This window comes from Musa acuminata, chromosome BXJ1-7, assembly GCF_036884655.1.
Source record: "Musa acuminata AAA Group cultivar baxijiao chromosome BXJ1-7, Cavendish_Baxijiao_AAA, whole genome shotgun sequence".
Taxonomy (NCBI): Eukaryota; Viridiplantae; Streptophyta; class Magnoliopsida; order Zingiberales; family Musaceae; genus Musa; species Musa acuminata.
This window is the reverse complement of record NC_088333.1, coordinates 37981629-38006643: the sequence shown is the minus strand read 5'-3', so window position 1 is coordinate 38006643 and position 25015 is coordinate 37981629. Positions and strand designations below refer to the sequence as shown.

The following is a 25015-nucleotide window of genomic DNA, read 5'->3' as shown; positions in this document are numbered from 1 at the left end:
CTAAACCACACGAAACAGGTAATCGCAAGACGACAATAAGAGTGGGTGAGAGGTCATGGTGTCCCATGACTCAATACCCACCAGAGAAGAAGTAGCCTTCTTCCTCAGGAACGTGCATGGCTCCTTCCGACGAACGGGGCTCAGCTCCATCCCTTTCCATCCACCCATCATAGCGCAACAAAGATGACACAGGCGGTGACGACGACGGAATTGAATCCGGTCGCGGCTGACATGTAATTGCTCAAGCAGGATACGACCTTCTGAGCCTTCTTACTGGCCGCGGCGGAAGGGACCCATATTAGTTGACCGAGTCAACTGGCTTACACCCAGTGTTTTCGTCTTGGGTGATTCGCTTCCGCCATCGGATACGTGATGAGGACAGCCGACAAATGAGACGTCGTGGTGGATGACGGAATCTAAGTGGATCTGTCGGCAGATCCTGCGCAATAAAATCTACATAGAGCCAGCTAATTGCGACGGAGTCAAACTAGACCGTACAAGAGCCGTTCTTCCAAGTGGATAAACGTGGTCTCTTATCAAGCAGTAATAGGAGACTACATAGATAGACAACGAAAGAGGAGACCCGCCATCGATTCAGACCCAAAATGAACCGTCGATCCTCTGTTGGTTGACGATAGATGAGATGAGGCATGAGGCTCATGCATGGTTCGATCGATGAGTGGCTCATGATCATAGTCGCAAAACTTAGATCAGATCGATCGATCAATTGGATCATTTGAGTCTTAAATTTATTATATATATATATATATATATATATATATATATATTAAAAAATATTTATTTATGGTGGTATAATGATGAAGAATATGTCTATTATCTTTTTCACTATATTATATTTTTTATAATATTATATATATATATTTTTTATATTTTTCAATCAATGATTATGAATTATAATAAATGTATCCTCAATGATAAAAATATTATATTATTAAAGGAATGGATATCTTGATCGATTGCTTGACTATGATGACGACGAAGATGATGATGATGATAATAGTCTATCCCCTAAAAAAGGTATAAAGAATTAGTCAATTCATGATTGATGATGCATGTATATTATTTTTCACCACTAGAATTGATGGCTTTCTATAGGAGGCTTAATCAAAGGTAGGCCAAATTATGGACAAGAACCTAATTTCCTTGTTGTAGTTAGCACCAAACCCAATCATCATATGGCATGGTTGGTGGCCACCATTGTTGATTATGGCAGCTGGACATTGATCACCTGCAACACTTGGCAGCCACCAAGCAAAGGGAGACATGGCTGTGTAGGTCCCTCTACTGGGATGGCCCACCAGAGGAGCTTGATGTTACAGAAGCCTAAATGGGTGAAGTGCAAGAAGCTCTCTTGTCCTCTTTTGTGATGCAAAAGGCTGGAGGATCTGCAGTGGCCATGCTGGGGTATGGGTATGGGGAAGGAAGTCTCTGCATGAGGTCATCTTGAGCATGGCAGGGAGGTCCCACCAGATGGGGGCAAAACACCTCAAAGAGTGAAGCCATGGCTGAAGAGTCTGAAACCAGTGGATGTCATGTGGTGGGTTGCAAGAGGAGAGCCATAGTTGGCTTCTGCTTTAGCAGACATGCAAGTTGAGAAGATGAAGGCCTGGGCATGGAGTCTAGTCCAAGTCCAACCGGGCAAAGTCTCAGTTTGACCTCATCACAGAGTTGACTATATAAATATATGCATTACAACACTGAAGAATACTCCCTTATTATTTCTTCAAGACCCAAAGAGATGTTTGTAGAGCTCTTCCAGAAACAAAAACAGAGATGCTTGTGGAGGAAGAAATGCTGTTGGTTTCAAGTCACTGTTCGAAAGGTCACATTTGTTGGAGAAAATCGATGCCCCAAAGAAGATTTTTGATTCGTAGTTCGACTTTCTTGGCTCGTGCAATTGACTATGCTCGATGATAAGATTATTTAGTCTCATATTGATCGAAGAGTATCAGAATCAACGGTTCATAAGTTCGTTAGGTCTTTCTTATCCTCAAAGATATTTTTTGGAATTGAAAAGACAAAACCGTACGGGTACGGACCGTATGAATGATAAACCAAATGGTCCCTTATCACTAGACATTAGCTAACATCCAGTTTTCATGGCAGTGATATGGATCAGATGCATGCATGGATCCGAATCCTCAAAACTCGATGTCTGCAGATGATGACCTTAAACTAAGCTGCTCTACATATTATGTGACTTGTCTATAGAGCTTTCTGAGAATTAGCAGTAAAGAACCAGCAAGAACTATACTACCAAATGATCCATAAGGTTTCAAAGGATGGATGTTAATGGATCCATGTATTAGACACAATACATCAAAACCTAAACACACACACAGCATATACTAAAATAAAGACAAAAGCAGCAACAAAAGTTTCTTGAAGACTTACCTAATGGTGTTTAGTGCGCATGCAGGCTTACTACTGCATCCTTTCTTCAGATCTTGTGGTGGATTTGTTTAGTGGCCTGAGCTTATCCTGCAACTTTTTACTTAACCAGTTGAAACAAAGGAATGATTCAAAGACTAACAAAAGATTGATAGATTCACAAAAGCTCAACTCAGATAAGCTTGTCCACTGCAGAACATTCTGTATATTAGCCATTGGCTACAAGAAAAGACTGGTAGATTCATATATATACACAGCTTTTTTAGCTTGATAGATGTCCTGTTACAATATGATTTCTCTAATTATCTTTTCAAGGTGTAAGATTAGATAAATGTAGACAAGAATGTACTGAGAACAAGCCATAGTTCCATCTTGGATTGGTAGGTAGACAGACAACCAAATATTTATGCTATCCACTGACATCCTATCAGTAATCACATCATTCTCACCCAACTGATAAGACCATGGCTTTTTTGTAGGAACTGTTTTGAGTATTAAAGCAGTCAAAAAATATTCTGTGGGGCTAATTATTATTAGGTAACAAGAATTACAAATGTCAACTTGTTCATAGGTATAGGTTAGGTTACTTGACAGTGTATCTCACTCTTGTTTTTGTTGGCTTGAAGCACCTGTCAATTGGAGTTATCTAAAGAGACAGTATGATGACCCTATCAAGTTCAAAGTAGCTGTTGGAAGTTGTTTAATGTTAAATCCAGGTCTCCACACTATAGAAATCCAATGGAAGCATAATTTGATTTGTGTTCTTCCACTGTTTTCAAATCATGTGCTAAACCAAAGACACAGGATGTGCTTTAGAAAAAGGAAATGAGATTAGGTGTATCATGTCTCTTAAAGGTTTAATTTAGCTCATGAAGAACACCACAATGCAGGATAAAATTGGATTTGATTCTCTGTTGAAAATATGATTACTGAGATTATAATTCAAATGAATAGCAAAACCCCCTAAATTGACTATTTCCAACTTGCTGTTCTTCTTGGTCTTCTTCTGTACATTAACACCACAAACAAAGAGTGCATCCATGGATGACAATTTAATATTAAAGATATAGAAATTGATTCACATGCTAAAATGACAAATTAATTGATATAATCTAACCTCTACAAGCTTTCCAAAATATGCAATCTATGGATATTCTTAAATAAAATTCACTTGGTCACAAAGGAAACTTGTACTTGTCTTTTTTGCTCATGGAAAGATTCATTTCCCTTAATCCACCTTTACAGAGATTTATGATTCAAACCACAAAAAGTCATGTGAGATGTGTCATCCATAAAACCCAGTTTCTTGCAGAGAAAGGAAAAAAAGGTGGCTGCAATTTACTTGTAGTCTTTAGGAGGTTGATGATTGATTAGACAAATCAAAAGGTGTGGAATGGATATTGATTTGTTCAAACCAAAAGGCAAGCAGGTAGTGGTCATCCCTCCTTTGTTTGGGTGATGTCAGGGGCATTTGTCCCTTTGATAAGTCAATTCCCACTTGCACCAAAAGGAGCACCAAGCTATCACCTTTCCTTCATAAACAAACACCTTGGCCTATAATCTCTCCCTTTCATCACCCCCACAAGTAAAACCACGGCCTTTTTCAGCTTAATCCCTCTGTTTCCCTCACCTCAATTGGCCACCCAACCATCCACCTCTCTCTCTCTCTCTCTCTCTCTCCTACTTTGTGTTGAGATTTGAGAAGCTCCCAGAGAAAAAATAAAAAGAGAGACTTTTTTTTTCTGTTTATTAATAGGACAAAAAAGTCTTGTGGCTGAAGAGGAGCAAGAACAGCAGAGCCCAAAGAAGTAGAGCTAACAGGGCTGTAATAATAATATTCTAATCTCCTCCTAATCCCTCAGTGTTTCCTTCTTCGATATATCCGCCCTTGGATTCTCAAGCTTACTCCCATTTGCCACCTTCTCGCATCTGCATAAAGAATTGAAGCCTAATCCCTTTTGTCTGCTACTGTGCATCTCTTCTGCAGCTTCGACTGCCGTGGGAAAAATAACCATGGGTGTGTGAGGTTGTGCTCGCTTGGCAATGGATCTCGAAAGGGGACAGCGTTCCCGAACTATCAAGGTGGGTTGGAGTTTGCTTCCGGATTAAAGTCTAGATTTTTAAGATTGTGATGTCGAAAGTTCTCATTTTTTTTCTTGTACCAAAGTTTGGACATAAGAGTTGGTTTCTAGGGATTGCGACTCGTAGGACGCGATAGAGCTTCTGTTATCTGTGGTAGTTTGCCTACTTCTTTTACGTTAAGCTCCGGATTTTGATGTTTGTAATGGATTCCTGCTTCCGAGTTGGGAGTTCTAATTGGTTTACAGACTTTTCTCTCCCATTGTTGAAGTTAAGATTTTGAAGTTTTTCGTTGGTTTTAAGCTAACATAAATGCTTTGGATTGTATAATTTGATTAGTTCATATTGAAAGTTCAGATTTTGAGGGGATTTTGTGTTCAAAGGAGGAAGATTTTGTTTGCCTTTTGGATTGCAGAAACAATCTTGGAGGTCAGTTCTGATGCTGGCCTACCAAAGCCTCGGAGTAGTCTATGGGGACCTCAGCACCTCGCCACTGTACGTCTACAAGAGCACCTTCGCCGATGATATCGAGCACACGGAGAGCAATGACGAGATCTACGGCGTGCTCTCCTTTGTTTTCTGGACCCTCACCCTCATCCCTCTCCTCAAGTATGTCTTCGTAGTGCTCCGAGCTGACGACAATGGTGAAGGTGGCACATTTGCTCTCTACTCGCTCCTGTGCCGCCACGGGAGCTTTGGTTTCTTGCCAAGTGGCCAGCTAGCTGATGTGGAGCTCTCAGCCTATAAGAAAAAAGATAGTCCTGCCTCTGGTGGTGGTGCTGCTGCATCGATTGTGAAGAGACTACTGGAGAAGCATCATGCGCTGCAGCTTATGCTGCTGATTCTTGCATTGATTGGCACTTGCATGGTTATTGCTGATGGTATCCTCACTCCTGCAATCTCTGGTTGTACCTTGTTCCCTGTCTTTTTTTTTTTTTGGATTCTTTTAGTGGTAAATTTGTTCGCTTCTTTGATCTGATATTGTCTTTGACATCGACAGTTTTCTCGGCAGTCTCAGGACTTGAGCTTGCTATGTCCAAGGAACATCACAAATGTAAGGAAATTATTCTGTAATACAGATATTTTTTTACACAGATGCTATGTTTACAAGAACTAGATGTAGATGGACAGATGTAGCTGCCATTGGATAGTGCTCTCCTCTTCTCTGTGTAACTTCTTATTTATCATACTGTGTTTAGGCTGTGGATGAAATTGGCACACAAGTTCTTTGCCTTCTGACTAATCATCTATGGCTGCAAAATTCAACAGTATTTCTTGTCATATAATTTCTGTATCAATTAGAAAAGACTCGTTATGTTTTTTTCCAAGTTTTTTTGTTTTTTATGGTTTGCCTTATGTTTTCGTTAGAATAATCTGATGCATATTGCTGTTTTATTATTAAGCAACAATAAACTTCTTTTTTCACAGGAATTTTGTCTAATCACGTCCATTTGTTTGAGACCTTGAGCTTTTCCATAATGTTTGTTATTGACCTAGAGTATATTATTGTCATCGTGCTATCTAAAGTTAACGATGTTAAATATAACATAGCAGCTTATATCCTTCTAAGGTCATCATTAGACAAGCTTGTACCATCTCAGTTGCTACTCCATATATTTCTCCTTAACTTTTAAAGTTGAAATCTTTCATCCATTATGCTCATCCTTTCCCCATCTACTGTACGATAAAGCAGTCTATGGCTCGTTGAAATGTAGCAATACTTAAAACACTTGCATCTAGTAGCTATATGATATTTATGCTCGTGAAGTATTAAGTTCTAATGAGATTGGAAGTAGCTATTACTGTGTATTCTAGTAGTAAATTAGTTAATTAGCTAATATATCATAATAGAGAAAAATGTTTTCGAATCTCTAATGCGACTGGAAAGTAGTTGCTATGTAATCTTCAGTGGTAAACTAATCGAGGTGGTTTTTATACACTGGCTATGTGGTCATTGTTTTCTTAGTTGTTGATGTTAAATACTTTTTCTGATATATCAGTTCTCAATTTCCAGATGTCGAGGTTCCTATCGCATGTCTCATATTGGTCTGCTTGTTTGCTTTGCAACATTATGGTACTCACCGACTAGGGTTCCTGTTTGCGCCAATTGTTATGCTCTGGCTATTATGCATTAGCGTCATTGGTGTGTACAATATATTCTATTGGAATCCACGTGTATATCGGGCCTTCTCCCCCTTATATATGTACAACTTCTTGAAGAAGACCCAAAGAGGAGGCTGGATGTCACTGGGTGGAATTCTGCTATGCATAACAGGTTTGTCGAAGTTGCTCATTTGTGGAAATAAATCTTGTTATGCTTGAATCTACATTCTCTACTTTGTTGTAGGTTCCGAAGCTATGTTTGCTGATCTGGGACATTTCTCACCGTTATCAATAAAGGTATAGGAAAAAAGAGAGAATGGATCTGGATTATTGTTGGTGAACATGCATGTTTGTTAATTCTATAAGTTTGTTTCCTTCTCATAATGTTCTTGATTTTACTCGAGTGGTGAAACATTGCTTGCTTGATTTTGTAGACCATCAGACGTTTCTGGTTTATGGCGTATGGTGATTTTTTACGTATTATGATCTAGAATAATGGAAAAAAATTGGATTGAGAAAAGTATATAGTATTTAACTACGAAGAGTTAAAAATTAAATGGGATTGAAGTGCACTGGCTTAACGCTATATTGGTCAGAACCTTGTGCACTATGCCAGCCAAAATGATCACAACTGAGTTGATCATAAGATTCTGCTGTTAACTAATTTATTTTTTGTTGAAATATGTTAAAATGATGCAATCTTGATATGTGGTGGTTGTAACACCTAATTTTCCATCCTACATAATACTTTATCATTATATGGTATCAAGATAGAATGCTGCGTTTTAGATTATTCTAATAAAAATTGCTTTAATAATCTTGCTCAAAGTGATTTGTGGCCTGGGTCACCCACTCTAGCTCTCTAATGAAACGGCACTTGTACAGATTGCCTTTACTTCTGTGGTATACCCATCCTTGCTCCTTGCTTATATGGGACAAGCTGCTTATCTCTCTCAGCATCACATCATCCAAACTGATTACCGAATTGGATTTTATGTATCTGTACCAGGTAGTTACCTTCTATGTTAGGTTGAAATTGCTTTCGGGATCAGTAATCATCGTAATGCTTGATTTTGCATGATTCACTTGTAATTTTCTTTGATAGAGAGGATAAGATGGCCAGTCATGGCAATTGCTATTCTTGCTGCTGTGGTGGGAAGCCAAGCAGTTATTACGGGTACTTTCTCAATCATTAAACAGTGCTCTGCCTTGGGATGCTTTCCTAGGGTGAAGATAGTGCATACATCATCCAAAATACATGGTCAGATATACATCCCAGAGATCAACTGGATTTTGATGACACTTTGCTTAGCTGTCACTGTTGGATTTAGAGACACAAAGCTCCTGGGCAACGCATCAGGTATTACATTCATATAAAGTATCAAACAACTATTACTTGCCATTCTCATGTTAGGTGTTCCAACCCTTTTGGTTTTATCTCTCTGAAATTTTTTTCTGTTCTCACACTGGTATATTCTTTATGTTTTCCTACTTATGCCTTTTGGAGTTGTTCATATTCCACCCATCTTTTGATATAGATTTTGTACTTTCATCATGGGCAAGTGGTCTTATAATATTAAAATTATTGTGCTTGTTCATCTAGATCATGTAATTTTTGTATCCAAAGTCTTCCACAACAAAATTTGGAAATCTATATATCGTCTTTTGGTAATGATTATTGCAAATTCTTAAATTAAAATGAAGTTTGAAGATGTCTGTAGGGATCAACATATGTTTGTCCATTTGTTAGAAGCGACGGCTGGTCTCTTGTTTAATGAGTATTTTCTTTGTTGGAAAGTGTTTATCTTTATATTAAGTGTTTTTTTTACCACAGAAAAGTATACTTGGTGGCGTGTCTTCAGGTTTCGATAAGAATGATTAAAGTAAAATAATTTGATTTCAGGTTGGCCGTGATTAACAATCCTGGTTAATTGGTTATAATTGGTTGGACTCCAGAGATCCCTTGAGATCAACTCATGGTATTAGCCAAGATTAGTCTGGTATTATTCAGCATTGGCAGGGACCAACTAGGATAAAAAAGATCATATGAGCTTGAGAAATCGGGGTGTCTAGGATCAGCAAAGGTTGATTGGTGGCTCGGCTGATTTACTAGGCCATTTTAAGTTGAGCATCATGCTGCTGTTCTTGTTTTTTTTGTTTTTTGTTTGTTTTCTTATTGCATTTTAATCCTATATGGTGCTATAGAATCCATTTTATTGTGTGTCATTCTCTATCATTCCAATTTCCATGTTGTATAAATAATCAAATGTGGTTATCACGCTATTATATTCATAATTTCTAGATCCCTTGTGTCATTGCCACCTCTGGTCTTGTAGTGCTTGTTCGCTTCCTTTGTACTTTCCAAGAGTGCAGTATCTTGGTTTACAGCTTTTGCTGCCTTTCTGTCACTTCTGCTTGCTTTCAGCATGCAAAATAGGAATAGAAAGAAAAAGGATGTGTCATCAACTAACAGTGGTAACTAAATTACCTGACAATAGTGTAATGTAGCCGGATATTGATGTGGTAATGATAGTAGCCATCAGAAGCTTGTAGCATATGATTAATACTTTATTTTACTTTATGTGCATGATGTCTATCGAGATGATTCATATGCAAAGCAACCTTTTCAATTTGCTAATTTTTTGATTTATCATCTTTTGCAACAGGGTTAGCAGTCATGTCTGTCATGCTGGTCACCACCTGCTTGATGTTCCTCGTAATTGTCCTCTGTTGGCATCAAAGCATCTTTCTGGCTGCATGCTTCATTCTTTTCTTTGGTTCAATTGAGGCGCTCTACTTCTCGGCATCTTTAATCAAGTTCCTTGAAGGAGCTTGGTTTCCTCTCGCACTATGCATCGTTTTTATGATCATCATGTACATCTGGCATTATGGGACCATAAAGAAGTACGAGTTTGATGTTGAGAACAAGGTTTCCATCAATTGGCTTCTAAGCCTCGGCCCTACCCTAGGCTTTGTACGTGTGCGAGGCATTGGCCTCATACACACTGAGCTCGTATCAGGAATCCCAGCCATCTTCTCCCACTTCGTCACCAACTTGCCTGCATTTCACCAGGTATTGCCAAGTAATCTTTTTTACATTTTACATATCAATTTTAGGTGGTCTAAATACTTGTGACTATGGTGGTAGTAGATCAAATATATGTCTTCATTTTCACTTTATCAATACATTTTGATATTACGTAATATATCAAGCCATTCTTAAATTTCTTCTGGCTCAGGTTGTTGTCTTCCTTTGCATTAAATCAGTGCCAATGCCGTACGTCGACCCCCAAGAACGATTCCTAGTCGGTCGGGTTGGCCCAAAGGAATACAGGCTTTACAGGGTCATCGTCCGATACGGGTACCAAGACATACAAAAAGATGACTTGGAGTTTGAGAGGGATCTTGTTTGCAGCATTGCTGAGTTCATCCGATCTGAAGGATCAAAGCCCAGCGGTCTGGCTGAAGAAACCGATAAGGATGATGGGCAAATGACAGTCGTCGGGACAGGTTTGAGGATCCGCGAGGAGAAAGTTGAAGCTGAAGATGTGCCAGGCCCATCAGCCTCGAGGGAGATACTCTCGCCTGTGATAGTACCAAAGAAACAAGTGAGGTTTCTCTTGCCCAGGAGCCCGAAAATAAAGGAAGAGGCGAAGGAAGAGTTGCAAGAGCTGCTGGAAGCAAGGGAGGCAGGAATGGCCTTCATACTCGGGCACGAGTACATGAGAGCAAAGAGCGGGTCGAGCCTCATCAAGCGGCTGGCGATCGATCTTGGGTATGAGTTCTTGCGGAGAAACTGCAGGGGCCACATGTATGCTTTCAGCATCCCTCATGCTTCGACTTTGGAGGTCGCAATGGTCTACCATGTCTGAGCTTCCTCATGTGTTTCCAATTTTATTTTTTTTTGTCATGTGAACTGTAGATGATCATGTTGCTTCTCATGGTATAGTGATGATAAATCAAGAAAGAGTAGTAGTTTTAGCAGGATGGTAGATTTTACAGATGAAGTTGTAGTTCCCCTGAAGTACCATTGTACAAATGAGGAGATATGTTTTGTTATGTACATATATGTATATATATACTCATCACAGCTCAAATGAGAAATCTTCTCTCTTGTTCAAGTCACTGTATGATATGATGGATGTTGTGATCATAATTCGAATGATCTTGAAAGAGTTCATTAGCTCAGTGATAATTTCAGATTTAGGAGTTAACAGGGGTTTAATAGAACAGTAAGAACAGTATTCTTTTGCTTGGATTCCACAGGTCGTGTTTTCCGTCGCGTGGTTTGCATGAAGGAAGCAGACTTGGAAAAGGATTCGTTCTCTTTTAATGCTTCCAGAGACTTGGAGAAACGACGACCAATATGAGTGAAGCCCGCCGCTTCGGGTCACTGCTCGAGTTACGATAGGGGGATGATGTGGCGCACGCACCACGTCCTTGAGTCGTGAGTGAAGCGGCGGCGTTAGGCGCGACATCGAACATGATCGTGCCCCGTAGGCCCGGTAGGTGTGGCGTCCAACAACACGCCTCGTGACAGCCGCGACATGTCTTACACCCGTGACAAGATCTTTTAGTTGTAACGTTACGTTGCCTCCGAAACCGTTATAATAGACGATATTTATTGCCGTCGTCCTCTCTGTCCTCTTTGACAGGGGAGGCGAATTCATTCAGTCTCAATTTTCTGTATCTCAATCAGCCAATCCATTCGATTCGCCACATGGAGGTGGACGCCAACATCGACCCGTTCGATGATCCGTCGGCCGGGTCCGATCGCCGGCAGTACTGCTGCTGCTTCCCCTTCTCGAGCCCCTGGGAGCGGATCCAGGCGCCGGCGCCCGCCGAGGGAGGGGACGAGCGTCGCCGGTGGTGGAGCGGCGCGGGGTTGAGGGCGCTGATGATGAAGGGGAGGGAGTGGTCGGAGCTGGTGGCCGGGCCGAGGTGGAAGACATTCCTCCGGCGGTTCGGGCGGAACCCTAACAGGGGGAGGGCAGCGGGGGGGCTGGCGAGGTTCCAGTACGACCCGTTGAGCTACGCCCTCAACTTCGACGAGGGCCAGGGCGGCGACAGCCCCGAGGGGGGATACGACGACCACCGCGACTACTCTGCCCGCTTCGCTGCACCGGCCCCGCCGCCGCCAGCCGCCAGCGGGCGCTGAGGTGTTCTTTGACCTGGAAAGGGTGGTGGTCAACGCACGTTAGCGTAATCGGATTGGGCTTCCTTTTTGTTACCTGTTGGTAGATCGGCTTGGTGGGTGTCGTCCAGTCTTCATGTTCCTATTCCTTTTCGCTGGCCTTTGTCTGGTCCTGTTATTGTTGGTGTGGTAGAAACCGTACGATACAGCGTCGACTTGTTGCTTTTTGTTCTGATATAATATTTATGAAATTAGGAAGGTTATGGCTTTGTGGCATGTATTGGTTGCTTAAAATTCTTTAATACAAATGTGTATAACTACTTCGTTACTTCTGGTCAACCTCATGTATACCGAATGGGTTGCCGTGTATGCCAACTCGGTGCCGCCCGCTTCTAACCCCAATGCCAAACCAGAAATATATCCAAGCTTTACTGTTCCCTAAAAAGGGCATTAAAACTCATGCAGATTTGCCGTAGGTTACAGCAAATCAAAGTCAACCTTCCTGGATTGGAACATCAACAAACGACGACAGTTAAAACCAGAAACCAATATTCTTATACTCTATTTAGCATCATCACAACAAAAACAATATTAATGTCAAGAACATCCTGATCTTGTGGGAGGAAAGCGATTACATTACCATTTGTTTACCGAGACAACATCTATCCATGATGGCTCATAGGCCTTGGCCTTCCGTGTATGGAAACCAAGTAGTTTATGGTTACCACAGATTTGGTTTGAGCAAAGAATCATTACTCCTGAAGAAATCAGTGAAAATTCTGGATCAACCATACTGTCTCGCACAGCGCAAGGTCAAGAAAACCAGTAAATTCTTCTGTTGCTCAGCTGAGCCTTGTCTGCCTGCTTATTTCCTCCTGGTCTGCTTTATTTTTTCCTTCCACAAGGTAATAGATAACTGCTGCTACCGGCGTAGGTTCCCCTCAAGCCTCTCTATGGCAGCACCAACACGGCTTCTATTAGTCTCTCCCTCCTCATCCAGATCAGAAGGTTTAGAATTTAATCTTTCTTCATTTGCCTTCTCCATCAGCTTCAGATGTACCCAACCTTGCAAAATAAAGCAATGAATCAACATTGTGTCTCACGTTAAACAACATAAAGTATTAAGTCTTTCATTGTTATCGATAGAAGTAACAGAATGCAAGCTAGGTTATAATCACAAGCCGTATCACAATCTAAAAGGAGTCCGACAGATTTATATTACCTAAAGGGAAACAAATTCCAGCTCCCAGGACTGAACCAAGCAACACATTCCTAGCACGCCACTTCAAGGAACCTGGCACTGATATTATAGAACAATACGAGTTGAAAATTTGATTGCTAGCTGATAACACACCCACTAACCATTCCTAATCTTCTCTACAATTCATATACAGAATGATTAAGATACTTAATTGATAAGAATAATCGGCATAATGTTTTGTGTGTGTAAAAGGATGACAAGCATAAGAGTTAAATATCAAAACATGAATGAATCTACTAATAAAGTTGGTGACTACATATGCTGAAGTCATCAATAATTTGGTGTCTGAGAAAAATCTGAAACAGTTGGTTGATAAATTAGTCAGTCATCCAGAAATCCAGAATACAATATGCATATCATCATTGGATGCCATAGTCTGTGTTATCGAGCAATTAATAGTTTAAAACATTAGCAATAAATAAATAATGCATATATTGCTTGCACATGTGCAATATCATGATACCACAGCCTTAAGAAGTATAGATTTCAAGTCAGGCAACATTCAAACTAAATAGAGATACACTTGTCAAACAAGGTAATGGAAACAAAGAGAATATTAATTGATTAAATATAGAGGCAAAATCAATTCTTCTAGTTTACATGATCAATTTTTTTTAGTATTACTAGTGGGCAGAAAATAACTCAGAGCATCCTGTGTAAAATAATCTCTTGTAGGAAAAATAAGCTACTTCATTGTCAAGGAAAACCATTCTTTGATCAGACAGATGTAGGTAAAACACAGAAGAAAATAGTCAAATTGTCTCACTTATAAGACCAAACATTGCAGCAGTTGCAGAACCAGCACCAGCCACATTATACACATCATGCACACCACGCTTTTCAGCCAGGAGATTTTGCAAGCCATAAAATGCTGCAGTGAACATGCCAAGGCGAACACCACCAACAATTGAACCACGAGCTACGCGGATGAATCTTTTCTCCATTGCATCTCTCATTATTCTGTACTGTTCACGCTTGTCTGGAGTACTCCCAAGCTTCAACATAACTTCTGCATCCTTGCTCTGACAAGATAGAATATGCTTACCAATCAATAGAAAAGGGGCAGTTAAGTTATAAAAAACCAGCTTCTTACATCAACACACCTATACTGCTATACCTGTGACTTCCAAAGCAATTTCACAATGCTGTTGCTTTGCTTGCTTTTGGTTGATCTTGTTTGGCAAAATGTAATAGGCCAGACCCCAGCATTTAAATAATTGCAAAAATAGACGTGCATGAAACTTGCTACAATGATAAAGGCAAAGATTCCCATAAATGTGATAATGCATGACAAAAAGAAGAGAAACAAAATGAATGAGCTCGTTTTTCAATGAAATTAGTAATATAACGAAGCGTGCCGTATATTCATTCCATATGATAGATAATCTTAGTCAAGAATAAGATACAAGGCAATAGAAATCCTAAGTTCTGATCAAGTTGGGACCACAGCCCTCCTCAGTCTCGAGTTCACAATGCTACCATGCAGACGAAACCATCAACCTATCTGAGTTCATAAAGGACTTGTAGAGCAAAATCTAAGATATTAGCCCCTAACAGATACAAATTTCTTATCAAGATATATTTTTAACAATTAATGAGTTTTCCAACTAAGTCCCAGAAATCAGTAGTCAAAACGAGTTGTTAGCTTGACCGATAAAGCATATATGCTGTTTAAAAAAGGGGTCCCCAGTGAAGCATACAATACAGTGAAGGTATAGTAAGTGGTTCTCTAATGAGAAATAAGACAAACAATATAAACCAAACTTTTTCCCCAAAAAAAAACGCTTACCACAGATGCAGAAGCCTCTTTGCTTCCACCATATAGCAGTCCTGCAAATACTCCAACAATAGTTGCTGTACCCCAATTAACTGTTCCAGGCAGTTTTCGACTTTCCTGAATATGAAACAATGTATTAAACCATTGGAAAATATGCATCTCAAAAGAATTCTTTCAAATATCAATTCCACAGTTATGACCACTCTATTGCAAAACTCTTCCCCGTATTCAGCAGTGTAGTACATCTAAAAATATTTTGCTAATCTGGAAACTCTTCCACGTATTCAGCAGTAATAATATAATAAACAGAAGATGGTACATGGGAGAAACAAAAGCAGCCTGGATTTTCTACCTACAAGTTTGACGTCTCAATTCACTTTTCCTTAGAAGCCTCACATATCTGATATCCATATAGGCAGAGAACACAAAAGGGCAAGTTTGAGACTGTGGATGCCCTCTTCAAACTCGAATCCCCTTTTTCTTGTTGTTTATTTTTGTACTCTATCTGATATAATCCATATTGCTGGCTGTTCCACCTTTTATGATGGAGTTCGCTAATAATGGCTTGAATCAAAAATCTCATTTTTGACATTTATTATCTAATGTTGCAGCTACTGATCATTGCTTATCTAGCATCCCCAATGGGTGTTGTAAGTGCAATGAGTATTAATAGTAGTGTTGGATGTGCATGAGCTCCAAAGGAAGTTGAAACTGATGTAACAAGTTATGGGTTAAGCTTTAGCCATCTAAGACTGTTCTATTGTCGAGGTATCCACAACAAGATCCTTAAAATAAATTCTTCTTTTTGCTGACATTTTTTAAGTGACAAATAAATAAAGTTTGACCATTAAACCTGCTTTCCTGACTATCTTAATATGCAGGCATGCAGCAGCCATATATTTGTTTCATGCAGCCATATCCATTGCACAATAGCACACAATCAACTCACAAAAGCAAAATAATGCCTTTATCACAACCCATGGAATATGAAAGCTTCTTCATTCAGATCTCCCAAAAATCAGATGTCAATAAGAAGCACCTTATCAAGCACAAATATGGAAGAGTGGATTTGCTCAACATTCTTCACAATTGCAATTCAATTTAACCACATCATATTTTCTAGACCTAGGCTCAATTGAAATAAAATTTTAGTTGAAGTGGGTCCTTGTGTTCTAATCAAACAATGACTTCAGCATATAACTTACCTAATTCAGTGTCATTGTTAATTTATTTTGATAGGTTGAATCAGCTAAGATTTGAATTGGTTTCACCTTTTGACTAAAGGTTAGAAATAGCTGCAGCTATGATTGAGTATATTGTGCAGCACCTCCTAGCCTTTATCTAAAAGAGTCTTGTATAAAAACAAATTCCCAAAAAGACAAGCAGAGATTCAGACCTACTTTAAGGATAGCAAGGTTGCTAAAAAAGGATATTCGTAATCAAAATTTACATTCATCCTTCACACAGGCTGGAGGAGCCTAGAGCAATGGTCCACAGTTTATCTTCTCAGTACAGCAAAAGATCAGTATCCCGGCCAAACATAAACTCCTTTTTCCTTTTTTTTTCCTTTTATTTGGACAAATAGAACACTATCAAAAATCATTTCCCAATCTAAAAAGTAACTATTGTACCATAAAAATCTCCACTTAACTACAAATCCGCATAAGTGTAAATCTACAAATATAGCATAGCCATCATGTATCCGGTCAGAATCACCAAGGAACAGGTAAGTTCCTCTTGTAAGCCATAGTAACTTGAACCAACCTACCTAATAGAATGAAAAGCACTCTCTTTCGGTAACCAAAACGATCAAGAATTCAAGAAACAGAACAAATCAAATCCATAAGTGATTCGGAATCGAAGTCTTCTCTTAACTCCAGGGGCGGAAAATTCCTCACCACGATTTTGATGTCCATGAACATGGTAATGCATAAATAATGAGATAGGAGCAGATAGAAAGGACATACTTTGAGATCGGATGATGGCATCGCTGAGTCGACAGCGGCGCCATCGACACCAACACTGCTGGGCGGCGACTGGGGGCCCCCCTGCTGCTCCTCCCCCTCCTTCATGACTCCGCCTCCGCGCCAAGAACTCGCCGCTCGATCGCGATGAGAGATCAAGAACAGGGGCTCAGGACGACAGACAACGTCGAACCTAAAACCTAGAATGCCCCACCTCTTTGGCCGCGGACGAAACTTAATGAACCGAACCGCTTCGGTCCGGAATATTTTGAATCGGGACGCCCTCAGACCAAAGATTTCATCCAAGGCAACAATAACGGAACAAGAAAAGCCGATCAACCCAGGAAAAACCCTACTCACCGAGGCAAGGCAATCAAGAAATAACAAGATGGAGAAGTGGATCCAGATCTCCAAAGGAACCGGCAAGAACAAACACGATCGAGCACAAGAACAATATTCAGCCAACAAGAAGAACAAACATGTGAAAAGAACGGAAGATGTACCCGGTACGGTTCGGTCCCGAATATTTCGAATTGGGATGCGGTCAGATCAAGGATTTCATCGACGACGACAATAACGGAACAAGAAAGGCCGATCAACCCAAAAACCCTGCTAATTCACAGATCCACTGAAGCAAGGCGATCAAGCAATAGCAAGATGGAGATCTGGATCCAGCGCTTCAAAGGAACCGGCAAGAACAAACACGATCGAGCACAAGAACAAGATCCAGCCTACAAGAAGTACAATCGAGTGAAGACAACGGAACATGTGCCCGGTCCGATTCCGCCCACGAATATTTTGATTTGGGACGCGGTCAGATCAAAGATTTCATCGAAGGCGACAATAACGGGACGAGAAACGGTGATCAACCGAGGAAAGGCGATCGAACAATAGCAAGATAGAAAACCAGATTCCGATCTTCAAAGGAACCGGCAAGAGAAAAACACGATCAAGAACAAGAACAATCAATCAACACGATCGAAAAAGGATGCGATCGATTCCAAAGAAGAAGAAAGAGCGCCGATCACCTGAGCAGAATCCCCACCCCGTCGCCCGCTTGACGAGAGCGGATCTGGAGCCGGCCAGGGATCGTTCTTCGATCCACTACCCGGCCCGATGAAAGGAGGGTTTCTCCGTTCGGCCCAGTTCTCATATGGGCCGCCCGAAGTAGAGTCCAAACCTCTAATAAAAGGAACGGATCAGAACGCGACAGCTATGCCTTTTAGATTCGCGCAGGGTGCAATGAACCGTAAGTAATCCCTTTTTTTTTTGGTATATTGTTGTTGTTATTACCATCTATTGTCACAAAATATTATGGTGCTTTCTTTCACATAAAATTAAAAAAAAAAATCTTTATAAACACTTAAAAATAAGTCAAGTTTTTTTCGAACTTAATTGATTTTATCTAAATAATTATTACCGAAGCATAAATTTCGTATAAATAAAATTGAATATATAAAGAAAATAAAGATTTTACACAACAGATCAAAAAGATGAGCACTTAAAAGGAGACAACTTGTAATGTCCACATCAAAAAAAATAAAAAATAAAAAGGTAAATAGACTTTTTTTTTTTTTGAGTCAATAACAAAATCCTAAAGAATTTATAGCCAGTGGAAGGGAAAGCCAGTGGAAGGGAAAGGTGATGATGACACTGAATACATTAGATTCTTCCTTAACTGGAACCAAGTCTCACACAGTGGCCATAGGCAGCAGAGAGCCATGTTGGATGGTCCTCCTTTTGTTCTTGTCAGTTCTTTGGAGGTGAATGCAGACAACATCAGACGCACTGTCCTTTGATTGGCTTACATTGCTTGCTGGTGGTGCAGAGGCCTCAATTATAATCCTTTTTCTTGGCTTACAGTTTGCAGTGTCAGAATTCATAAGAGCTTGGACCTGGAAAACATAAAAAGCCTGATAAGAGTAGCATTTGTAGTTGTTGATTCACAGATTTTCCATACACATGCAAACAAGAGACAAAAAATGGCACTGCCAATCTGAAATCAGCTTCAGGGGGTTGGAAAAACTCTTTCCATCATCTTACATTACTCCCAACACAGTTGTTATGACTCTTCAGTTGTTTTACTGCTGAGTTCAAAGTTGTAATCTGCACTCTGAAACTCACAGATGGATGTAGACATTTTCTCACCCTCCTCTGTTTCATCCAATCACTCAGTAAAAGAATAGATTCCAACACAACCATATCAACCTCAGAACAAAACCAAATGGGCAGTCATTCATTGATTGTTTGCATGCATTAGCTTGAATATCCAATTAAATTGATTTTGTTTGTTTGTTGCTGCCCCATTAAATTCTTTGCTGAAACAGTCACAGTAAATAGATTGTCAGTTGTAAGATTCAAGAGTGACAAGATAAAAGGTGAAATATATGGGTTCAGAACAAAATACCCTTCAGAGATGTTGACATTCCAAATCTTTCAGCATGAGAATCCCTTCCACTGTACTCCATCTGACTTCTAATAGATCATTACCACTACAAGAAGTCTTAAAAGTTACATCAAAGCACAAACACAAACTTATTCATATATAATGAGAGTGTATAATTGAGATGATGTTGAAGGCTTTGGTTAAAAGCAAAGCAACATTTACTGTAGAAGAAACAGTCTGAAGCCCTGAAGACCTACATGAAGTAATTCAGATTTGATCATGGCAGTATGTCCAAAATGGAGTATGAAACTTTATCTTTAAAAGAATAAACACATGTTATTCTTCAGATATCAGGCACGATCAATAGCGAAATCTTATTTTTCGGTAGAAATAATAGCACGAAACATCGGTCTTCAAGCTTCCAGTTAGATTTTTTTTTTCGCTTTAGCAAGATCAAAACATATATCTATATCTATATAAATAGTGTATTGACTCAATGATCATCCTATATACATCCCCAAAGATCATTGGAATGAGTTGTTGGACTTAGTGTCTTCGACAGACCCTCTGGGTTAATTGACAGGACAACTACTGAAGACAAAAATCCAAGAAACCTACAGCAATGGCAGAACTAACACAATCTCTTTAGATAAGGAACATCCATCGACTGAATCCATGGCCAAGTCCTTTGGATTCTCCATCATCCTATGGGAAAGGAGAGACAACAAAAACAGGAGCAAAATTGCCCATCTACTAGAAGACATTGATTGCAGGAGATGCTACTTGACCAGAGAAGCATCCTAAACCGAGGTTTGTGACTATCCAACGTCTATGGAAGCTGAGCACAGTTATGAAGCTACAGTAGCTTCAGATGTTCTCTGCAGGCTTGACAATTAGATGTGTTTCTTAAGCCTTCAAGAAATGGAACAGTAGAAGAATTTAAGCTTGAATAACACAAGATATCTGCATCACTACAACATAAGGTTAGCATCATATACCTCTTCACTGCATGTTAAAAGAATATAAAAGAGTTGAAGTAGATGAAATGGAAGAGAAGCAAAAGAAAGATGGAGTTCTGAGAAGCCATCATTAAAGGAGGACAGGATTTATCACATTACAGCCATGGTTCATGCATCCTCCAAGCTTGGCCTGATCCATGGCAAGTGCCCATCCAAAGGAGCAGAATCTGAACACACTGGGAACTTCCCCTTCTTATCAGACCACTGCCAGATCTTGGACACAGAAAAGCTCTCATCTCTGCTCATAGCATTGACCCTTCTTCCCCTGCCATCGCCGTTCATGGTGGAACCTGTAAAAGCCACCTGGAGACTGGCATCAGACACCACATACTGATAAGAGCCCATGGAGAAGCACCTCCTGGCATCCAAGTTGCTACTGCTAGTCTCCCCTATCTCTCTGCTTACTTTACTCTCACCCATGCTGCTGCCATCGTCGACAGCACCGTCACTGGCTCCAGTGCTCAGCTTCTTGAACTTCCCAAGCTTGACAGAGAACATTCGCTCATCGGCTTCCGCTTCCTGGTCCCCGGAGAATCCCTCCTCATCCTCCTCCCTGTAATCGTCGAACCCATACATGGGATTCTCGATGGCCAGCCCCTGCACGAATATGGCTCCCCGGCAGAGCGGGCAGGTGGAGTTGGAGAGCAGCCATGTGTCGATGCAGCCGAGGTGAAAAGCATGGCCGCAGACGGGCAGCAGCCGGAGCTTGTCGTCGGGGGCGAATTCACATAGGCAGACGGCGCAGTCGAACGGCTCTTTGGAGCCAAGGATCTCCTTGTAGAGGAAGAGCGGCAGCGCGTCGATGAAGGCCTGGTCGAGGCCCGAGTCGTGGAGGTGGAACAGCTGCTGGAGCTGGCGCTGGAGCGTGCCGGGGCCCGGGAGGTCGGCGTTGCGGCGGCGGCGGGCGTGGGCGTTGGAGTGGGGGGAGGAGGAGATGGAGGAGGACGGCGGCCGCTTCCTGAGGAGAAACCTGACCAAGAGGTGGAGGAGGCCAGAGATGAAGAAGAGGGCCGCAAGGATGACAATGGTGAAGAGGACTGCGGGGCTTATCCTGCTGCTTGGGGAGGATGCTGCTGCTGCTGCAGCCGTTGTTGTTGGAGATGGCTGGAACGGGATAGAGTCCCGGCTCAAGGCACCAAGATGAGAGGAATGGTGAGATGAAGAAGCTCCACCGCTGTTCTTGACCTGGGTAAGAAGCCAGTGAGGCCCGGAGGACTGGTAAGGTGTGACAACCATCTCCTTCCTCATGGACTTGGAGCAGAACCGCGAGTCATCTGACGGAGCGGCGAGCAAACTTGGAGCTTCACAGCAAATCTGGGACTCTAGGTCACGAAAAGGAGGTAGCTTGGCCAAAAGAAGGAAGCTTTCCTGGTTCCAAACCAAGTCCAGATCACATGCACCCAGAGAAGGATAAGAATGAGGAGGAGGAAGAAGCAGCAGGAAGGGAAACCATCAAGGCCGTCTTTTTCCCTTAAACCAGGAAATTACCAGACAAGAAGAGGGATCAAGAACAAGATCAAACAAGGAAGGAGGACACCACACAAAACTACAGATCCACCCAATCCCATCCCCATGTCTTCTTCAACTGTACCAGTAGCAAAGAGAAGTAACAAATGTTACTCCCATTTGGCCCACTTGGACACCAAGAAAATACATGGGGAAGGGAAAGGAAAGAGAGCAGCTTGTTGTACCGGTGGCTTGCCTCCTGTGTGGGGTGTGTCCTCCACTTGCTAGTGTGGACATACTTTGATTTGGTGGGTTTGGTGTTTTGCTCTCTGGTTCCATTGTTAACTTCCCTGCACCCTTTTGTGCTATTACAAGTAATCTGCACTCCAAAGCCCAAGGTGGAATTTTGCTGAAACTTTCTCCAGTCTCCATAACCCAACTCTCTAGATCATTGCTGTAACTCCAATTGGAGATCAAATTCTGTCACGTTCCATTTGTTTGCTTCAGCAGATGGGAGTTGGATTTGGGCTCATTATGGGCATCCAGTAAACTTCCTCTAGAAAACAGGATCTGTGGCTTAAAGTACAGAGGTTGCTTCTCCATTGGATTGCTTTGAGCTCTGTTTGCAGCTTCTGCACCCTACTGCAGCATTACTTGGAAGCAAGCTTTGAATCATGTGACCCAAGTTTAGTCCAAGCATGGAAGAAGGTGATCAGGCCACACTGAATGGAAAGTAACCTGATGTAGTGGTTTCTAATTAGACTGTAATGTGTGCATCATCATGCATCTGAACATGAACAGGAAGAGGATGCAGAACATCTACCTTTTCTTTTGGTTATGAGAGTGAAATATCTGTATAAATGCATTAAGATTGTACTGCACAAGTACCTTAAAGATGTCAGACTATGAATTCCTTGTCTGATGGATCTCCCCAGAAAAAGAAAAATCTGACACACAGGTTATTAACAACCAGAAAATAGATGTGGAAGAATTTGTCCATTATAAGGTTGCGTGCTAAATTGCTGATAGAAGCCGAGACATCTTTGCTGCAGAATGAACCTGAAAAGACAAGCACTGCAAGAGTATTCAGGCAGTGAGGGGATCTCTTTTTGTGCAAGGAATAGTTTGCTAAATAAATGCTCTCTCTTAATTCTGTGGTGGTCTTATTATGGAAATCATTCTTAGATTATGATCCTTGCATAATCTTATATATATATCTATGATGTGAAAAATGAAATATAGTGCAAGCAAGAGATAGAAATTGTAAGATGATCAGGTTTTGGAAAGGAACAACTTATTTCTGATAGGAATAATCAAAGATCAAAGAATTTCTAAAGAAAATTTCGAACTAATTCGGAATTTGCTCCAAGTGGTCACAGTTAAGTTTATAAGAATCAGAAATAGAATTAGAAGATCATGAGTTGTGAGTTTGGACATAAGGATAATGGTAGTTTGGGTCAAGAAAGCTTTGGTCAGCCCAACCCATGCTTTCTTCTTCTTCTCCTTCTTCATCATCATCTTCTTCTTCTTAGAATAAGTGGATGATTTAAGTCCACCAATTGAGACCTTCCGCATGCCATCCAACTCAACTAGTGTCCCCATCTTGTGAGTGGTGTCTCTTATCATCTCTGGGTTTCAGACCCACAGTCATATGATCTCTCTCTCTCTCTCTCTCTCTCATGGATACTTCCCACATGATTAACTTTCCCTGAGTGATGCATCATTATCTGCACCCACCAGGTTTAGCCCAGGAGCACATGCACCTTAGAACCCTTCTGCCCCATGAACATCCTAAACCTAATGGACTGTAAACTGTACACCATCTCCACTGCTAATAGATTGCTGTCCAAGCAACTTCTAGACTTGGACTAAACAAAGTGCAATGGTGCCACAGCTAGGGTTCTTCTCTCTCTCTCTCTCTCTCTCATGGTTATGACAACTTCCAAGCAACAACAGAAACCAGGTACTACTAGCTCTAACTCAATTGAATAGGAAAGCTAATTAGTAGCTGAAGACGAACCCATACTTCTCTCCAAAGTTTGCTTGGGGAGAAGCAAAGCCTTCATCATGCTTGTGATGAGAGCAAAATTTTCTTCCACCATGCATGTGTGCTATGATTAGGTGCTGATCTGGTTTTCATACTGCTCAGAGAAAGCATGCCATCATGAAAGAGACAGAGAGAGAGAGAGCATGTGAGAGCACGAAGTTGCCCCTGTGTTGCACAGTTATCACACATGGAAAGATCAAACCCCTCTGTCTCCCCTCTCTTGATCTTTCAAGCAATGGTACCCCATACGAGACATGAAACGATGGTAAATGTAGCTCAATACCTAAACCTTTGGTCCATCAAGAGAGAGAAGAAGGGGGAATAACTCTGAGCTTTTCGTGTATCGTGGCACCCACCACAAGCTACCCTTGTCAACCGGGAACTGAGAAATGGACATGGAAGGAGGAGAGACTCGTCATGTGCTTCCATGTGCAAGCAAGCAGTCCCAGTTCTAATCTAATCCCCCCCACCGCTAAGACAAAAAGCCAACAACACCTCCCTCACGACACAACAAGCCTCTTTTGTTTACTTCCTAATCCTCTTCTTCTCGAGTTAAGCTTCCCATGTTCCTCCCCTAATGGTCCCCCTCACACTGCTGATCATTTAGAGTTGACACATGTTGATTGGTTTAGGTATCATTATGAGACTTGTAGCTTTGCACCATCTTCTGCAACACAAGGGGGTGGTGCCGAACATGGTGTTTGTGCTCAGGCAAGAGAGCTGTGTTTGGTGGCCACCTAAGATGTTTTGCCACGAGAAACATGCCACGGGTTGAATCAACGAGGACAGACATGATCATAGTTGGACTTTTGAGATTCTTTTTGTGATAGGTGGTAGACTTTGCTATTGGGCTCAAGTCAATTTCATGTGCTCAAAGTCAGCAGCCAACTTATTTCGTGTAGCTTCTCGCAGTTGCATGCAAAGAATCTTTAAGTTGAATACTACGAGTTTGTATGGTTAAAATGATCAAAAACATGGATTGTTACAGAAACAAAGTTGAACTCTCTATCCCTTACTTCTTCTTAGAGGAACAAGTTACAGATTCTTCGTGGATAACGATGACACCCATGCATGCAGTACTGCAGGAAACATCCTCACGTAAACCCTATTGATGAGGGGAATCGAATGTTACACCCCCTCTGTCCCACGTGTCAGAGCTGTCAGACACGTGGGCAAGACATGACGTGGCCCGCCTCCAGCTAGACGACAAAATGCCGCCATGCTTTAGCATTGTCCACCGGGCTCCACACCCCCCGAGGTGGCTCGCATGGCTTTTCGCAGCAAGCATCACTCCTCCTCGCTTATCTATATATCCTCCTCCTCCGCCTCGTTTGCAGTCTCATCCTTCTTTCCATTGATCTCGGCTTCCGCCTCACGCTGCTCTCCG

At 41.3% G+C, this 25015-nt stretch overlaps 4 protein-coding genes across 7 annotated transcripts; 2 read left to right on the top strand and 2 right to left on the bottom strand.

Annotated features, from left to right (window-relative positions):
* Positions 1-4141: 4141 nt before the first annotated feature.
* Positions 4142-12004, top strand: LOC135679227 (potassium transporter 6-like). 2 transcript variants are annotated; one of them, XM_065192730.1, is made up of 9 exons: positions 4142-4494; positions 4907-5372; positions 5492-5545; positions 6506-6766; positions 6839-6891; positions 7480-7603; positions 7700-7954; positions 9261-9667; positions 9834-12004. In XM_065192730.1, the coding sequence occupies exons 1-9, from the start codon at positions 4456-4458 to the stop codon at positions 10464-10466; spliced, it is 2292 nt and encodes a 763-aa protein (XP_065048802.1). In that variant the 5' UTR covers positions 4142-4455; the 3' UTR covers positions 10467-12004. The 2 variants fall into 2 exon arrangements, with proteins under 2 accessions (XP_065048802.1, XP_065048801.1); XM_065192729.1 differs by having other exon boundaries at positions 4144-4494; positions 4907-5396.
* LOC135679740 (uncharacterized) lies at positions 11315-11752 on the top strand. The gene has a single exon (XM_065193724.1). The coding sequence runs from the start codon at positions 11315-11317 to the stop codon at positions 11750-11752; it is 438 nt and encodes a 145-aa protein (XP_065049796.1).
* A 64-nt stretch (positions 12005-12068) lies between the features above and the next one.
* LOC135679233 (uncharacterized) lies at positions 12069-17853 on the bottom strand. 3 transcript variants are annotated; one of them, XR_010515183.1, is made up of 6 exons: positions 16734-17853; positions 14779-14883; positions 13756-14011; positions 12951-13028; positions 12369-12793; positions 12069-12230 (listed from the first exon to the last, which is right to left on the bottom strand). XR_010515183.1 is itself a non-coding variant. In XM_065192742.1 (6 exons), the coding sequence occupies exons 3-6, from the start codon at positions 14224-14226 to the stop codon at positions 12651-12653; spliced, it is 597 nt and encodes a 198-aa protein (XP_065048814.1). In that variant the 5' UTR covers positions 14227-14234; positions 14779-14883; positions 16734-16748; the 3' UTR covers positions 12261-12650. The 3 variants fall into 3 exon arrangements, 2 of the variants coding, with proteins under 2 accessions (XP_065048814.1, XP_065048813.1); XM_065192742.1 differs by lacking the exon at positions 12069-12230 and adding an exon at positions 14107-14234 and having other exon boundaries at positions 12261-12793; positions 16734-16748; XM_065192741.1 differs by lacking the exon at positions 12069-12230 and having other exon boundaries at positions 12261-12793.
* A 2185-nt stretch (positions 17854-20038) lies between these two features.
* LOC135679228 (RING-H2 finger protein ATL47-like) lies at positions 20039-22258 on the bottom strand. The gene has a single exon (XM_065192731.1). The coding sequence runs from the start codon at positions 21381-21383 to the stop codon at positions 20244-20246; it is 1140 nt and encodes a 379-aa protein (XP_065048803.1). The 5' UTR covers positions 21384-22258; the 3' UTR covers positions 20039-20243.
* Positions 22259-25015: the final 2757 nt, after the last annotated feature.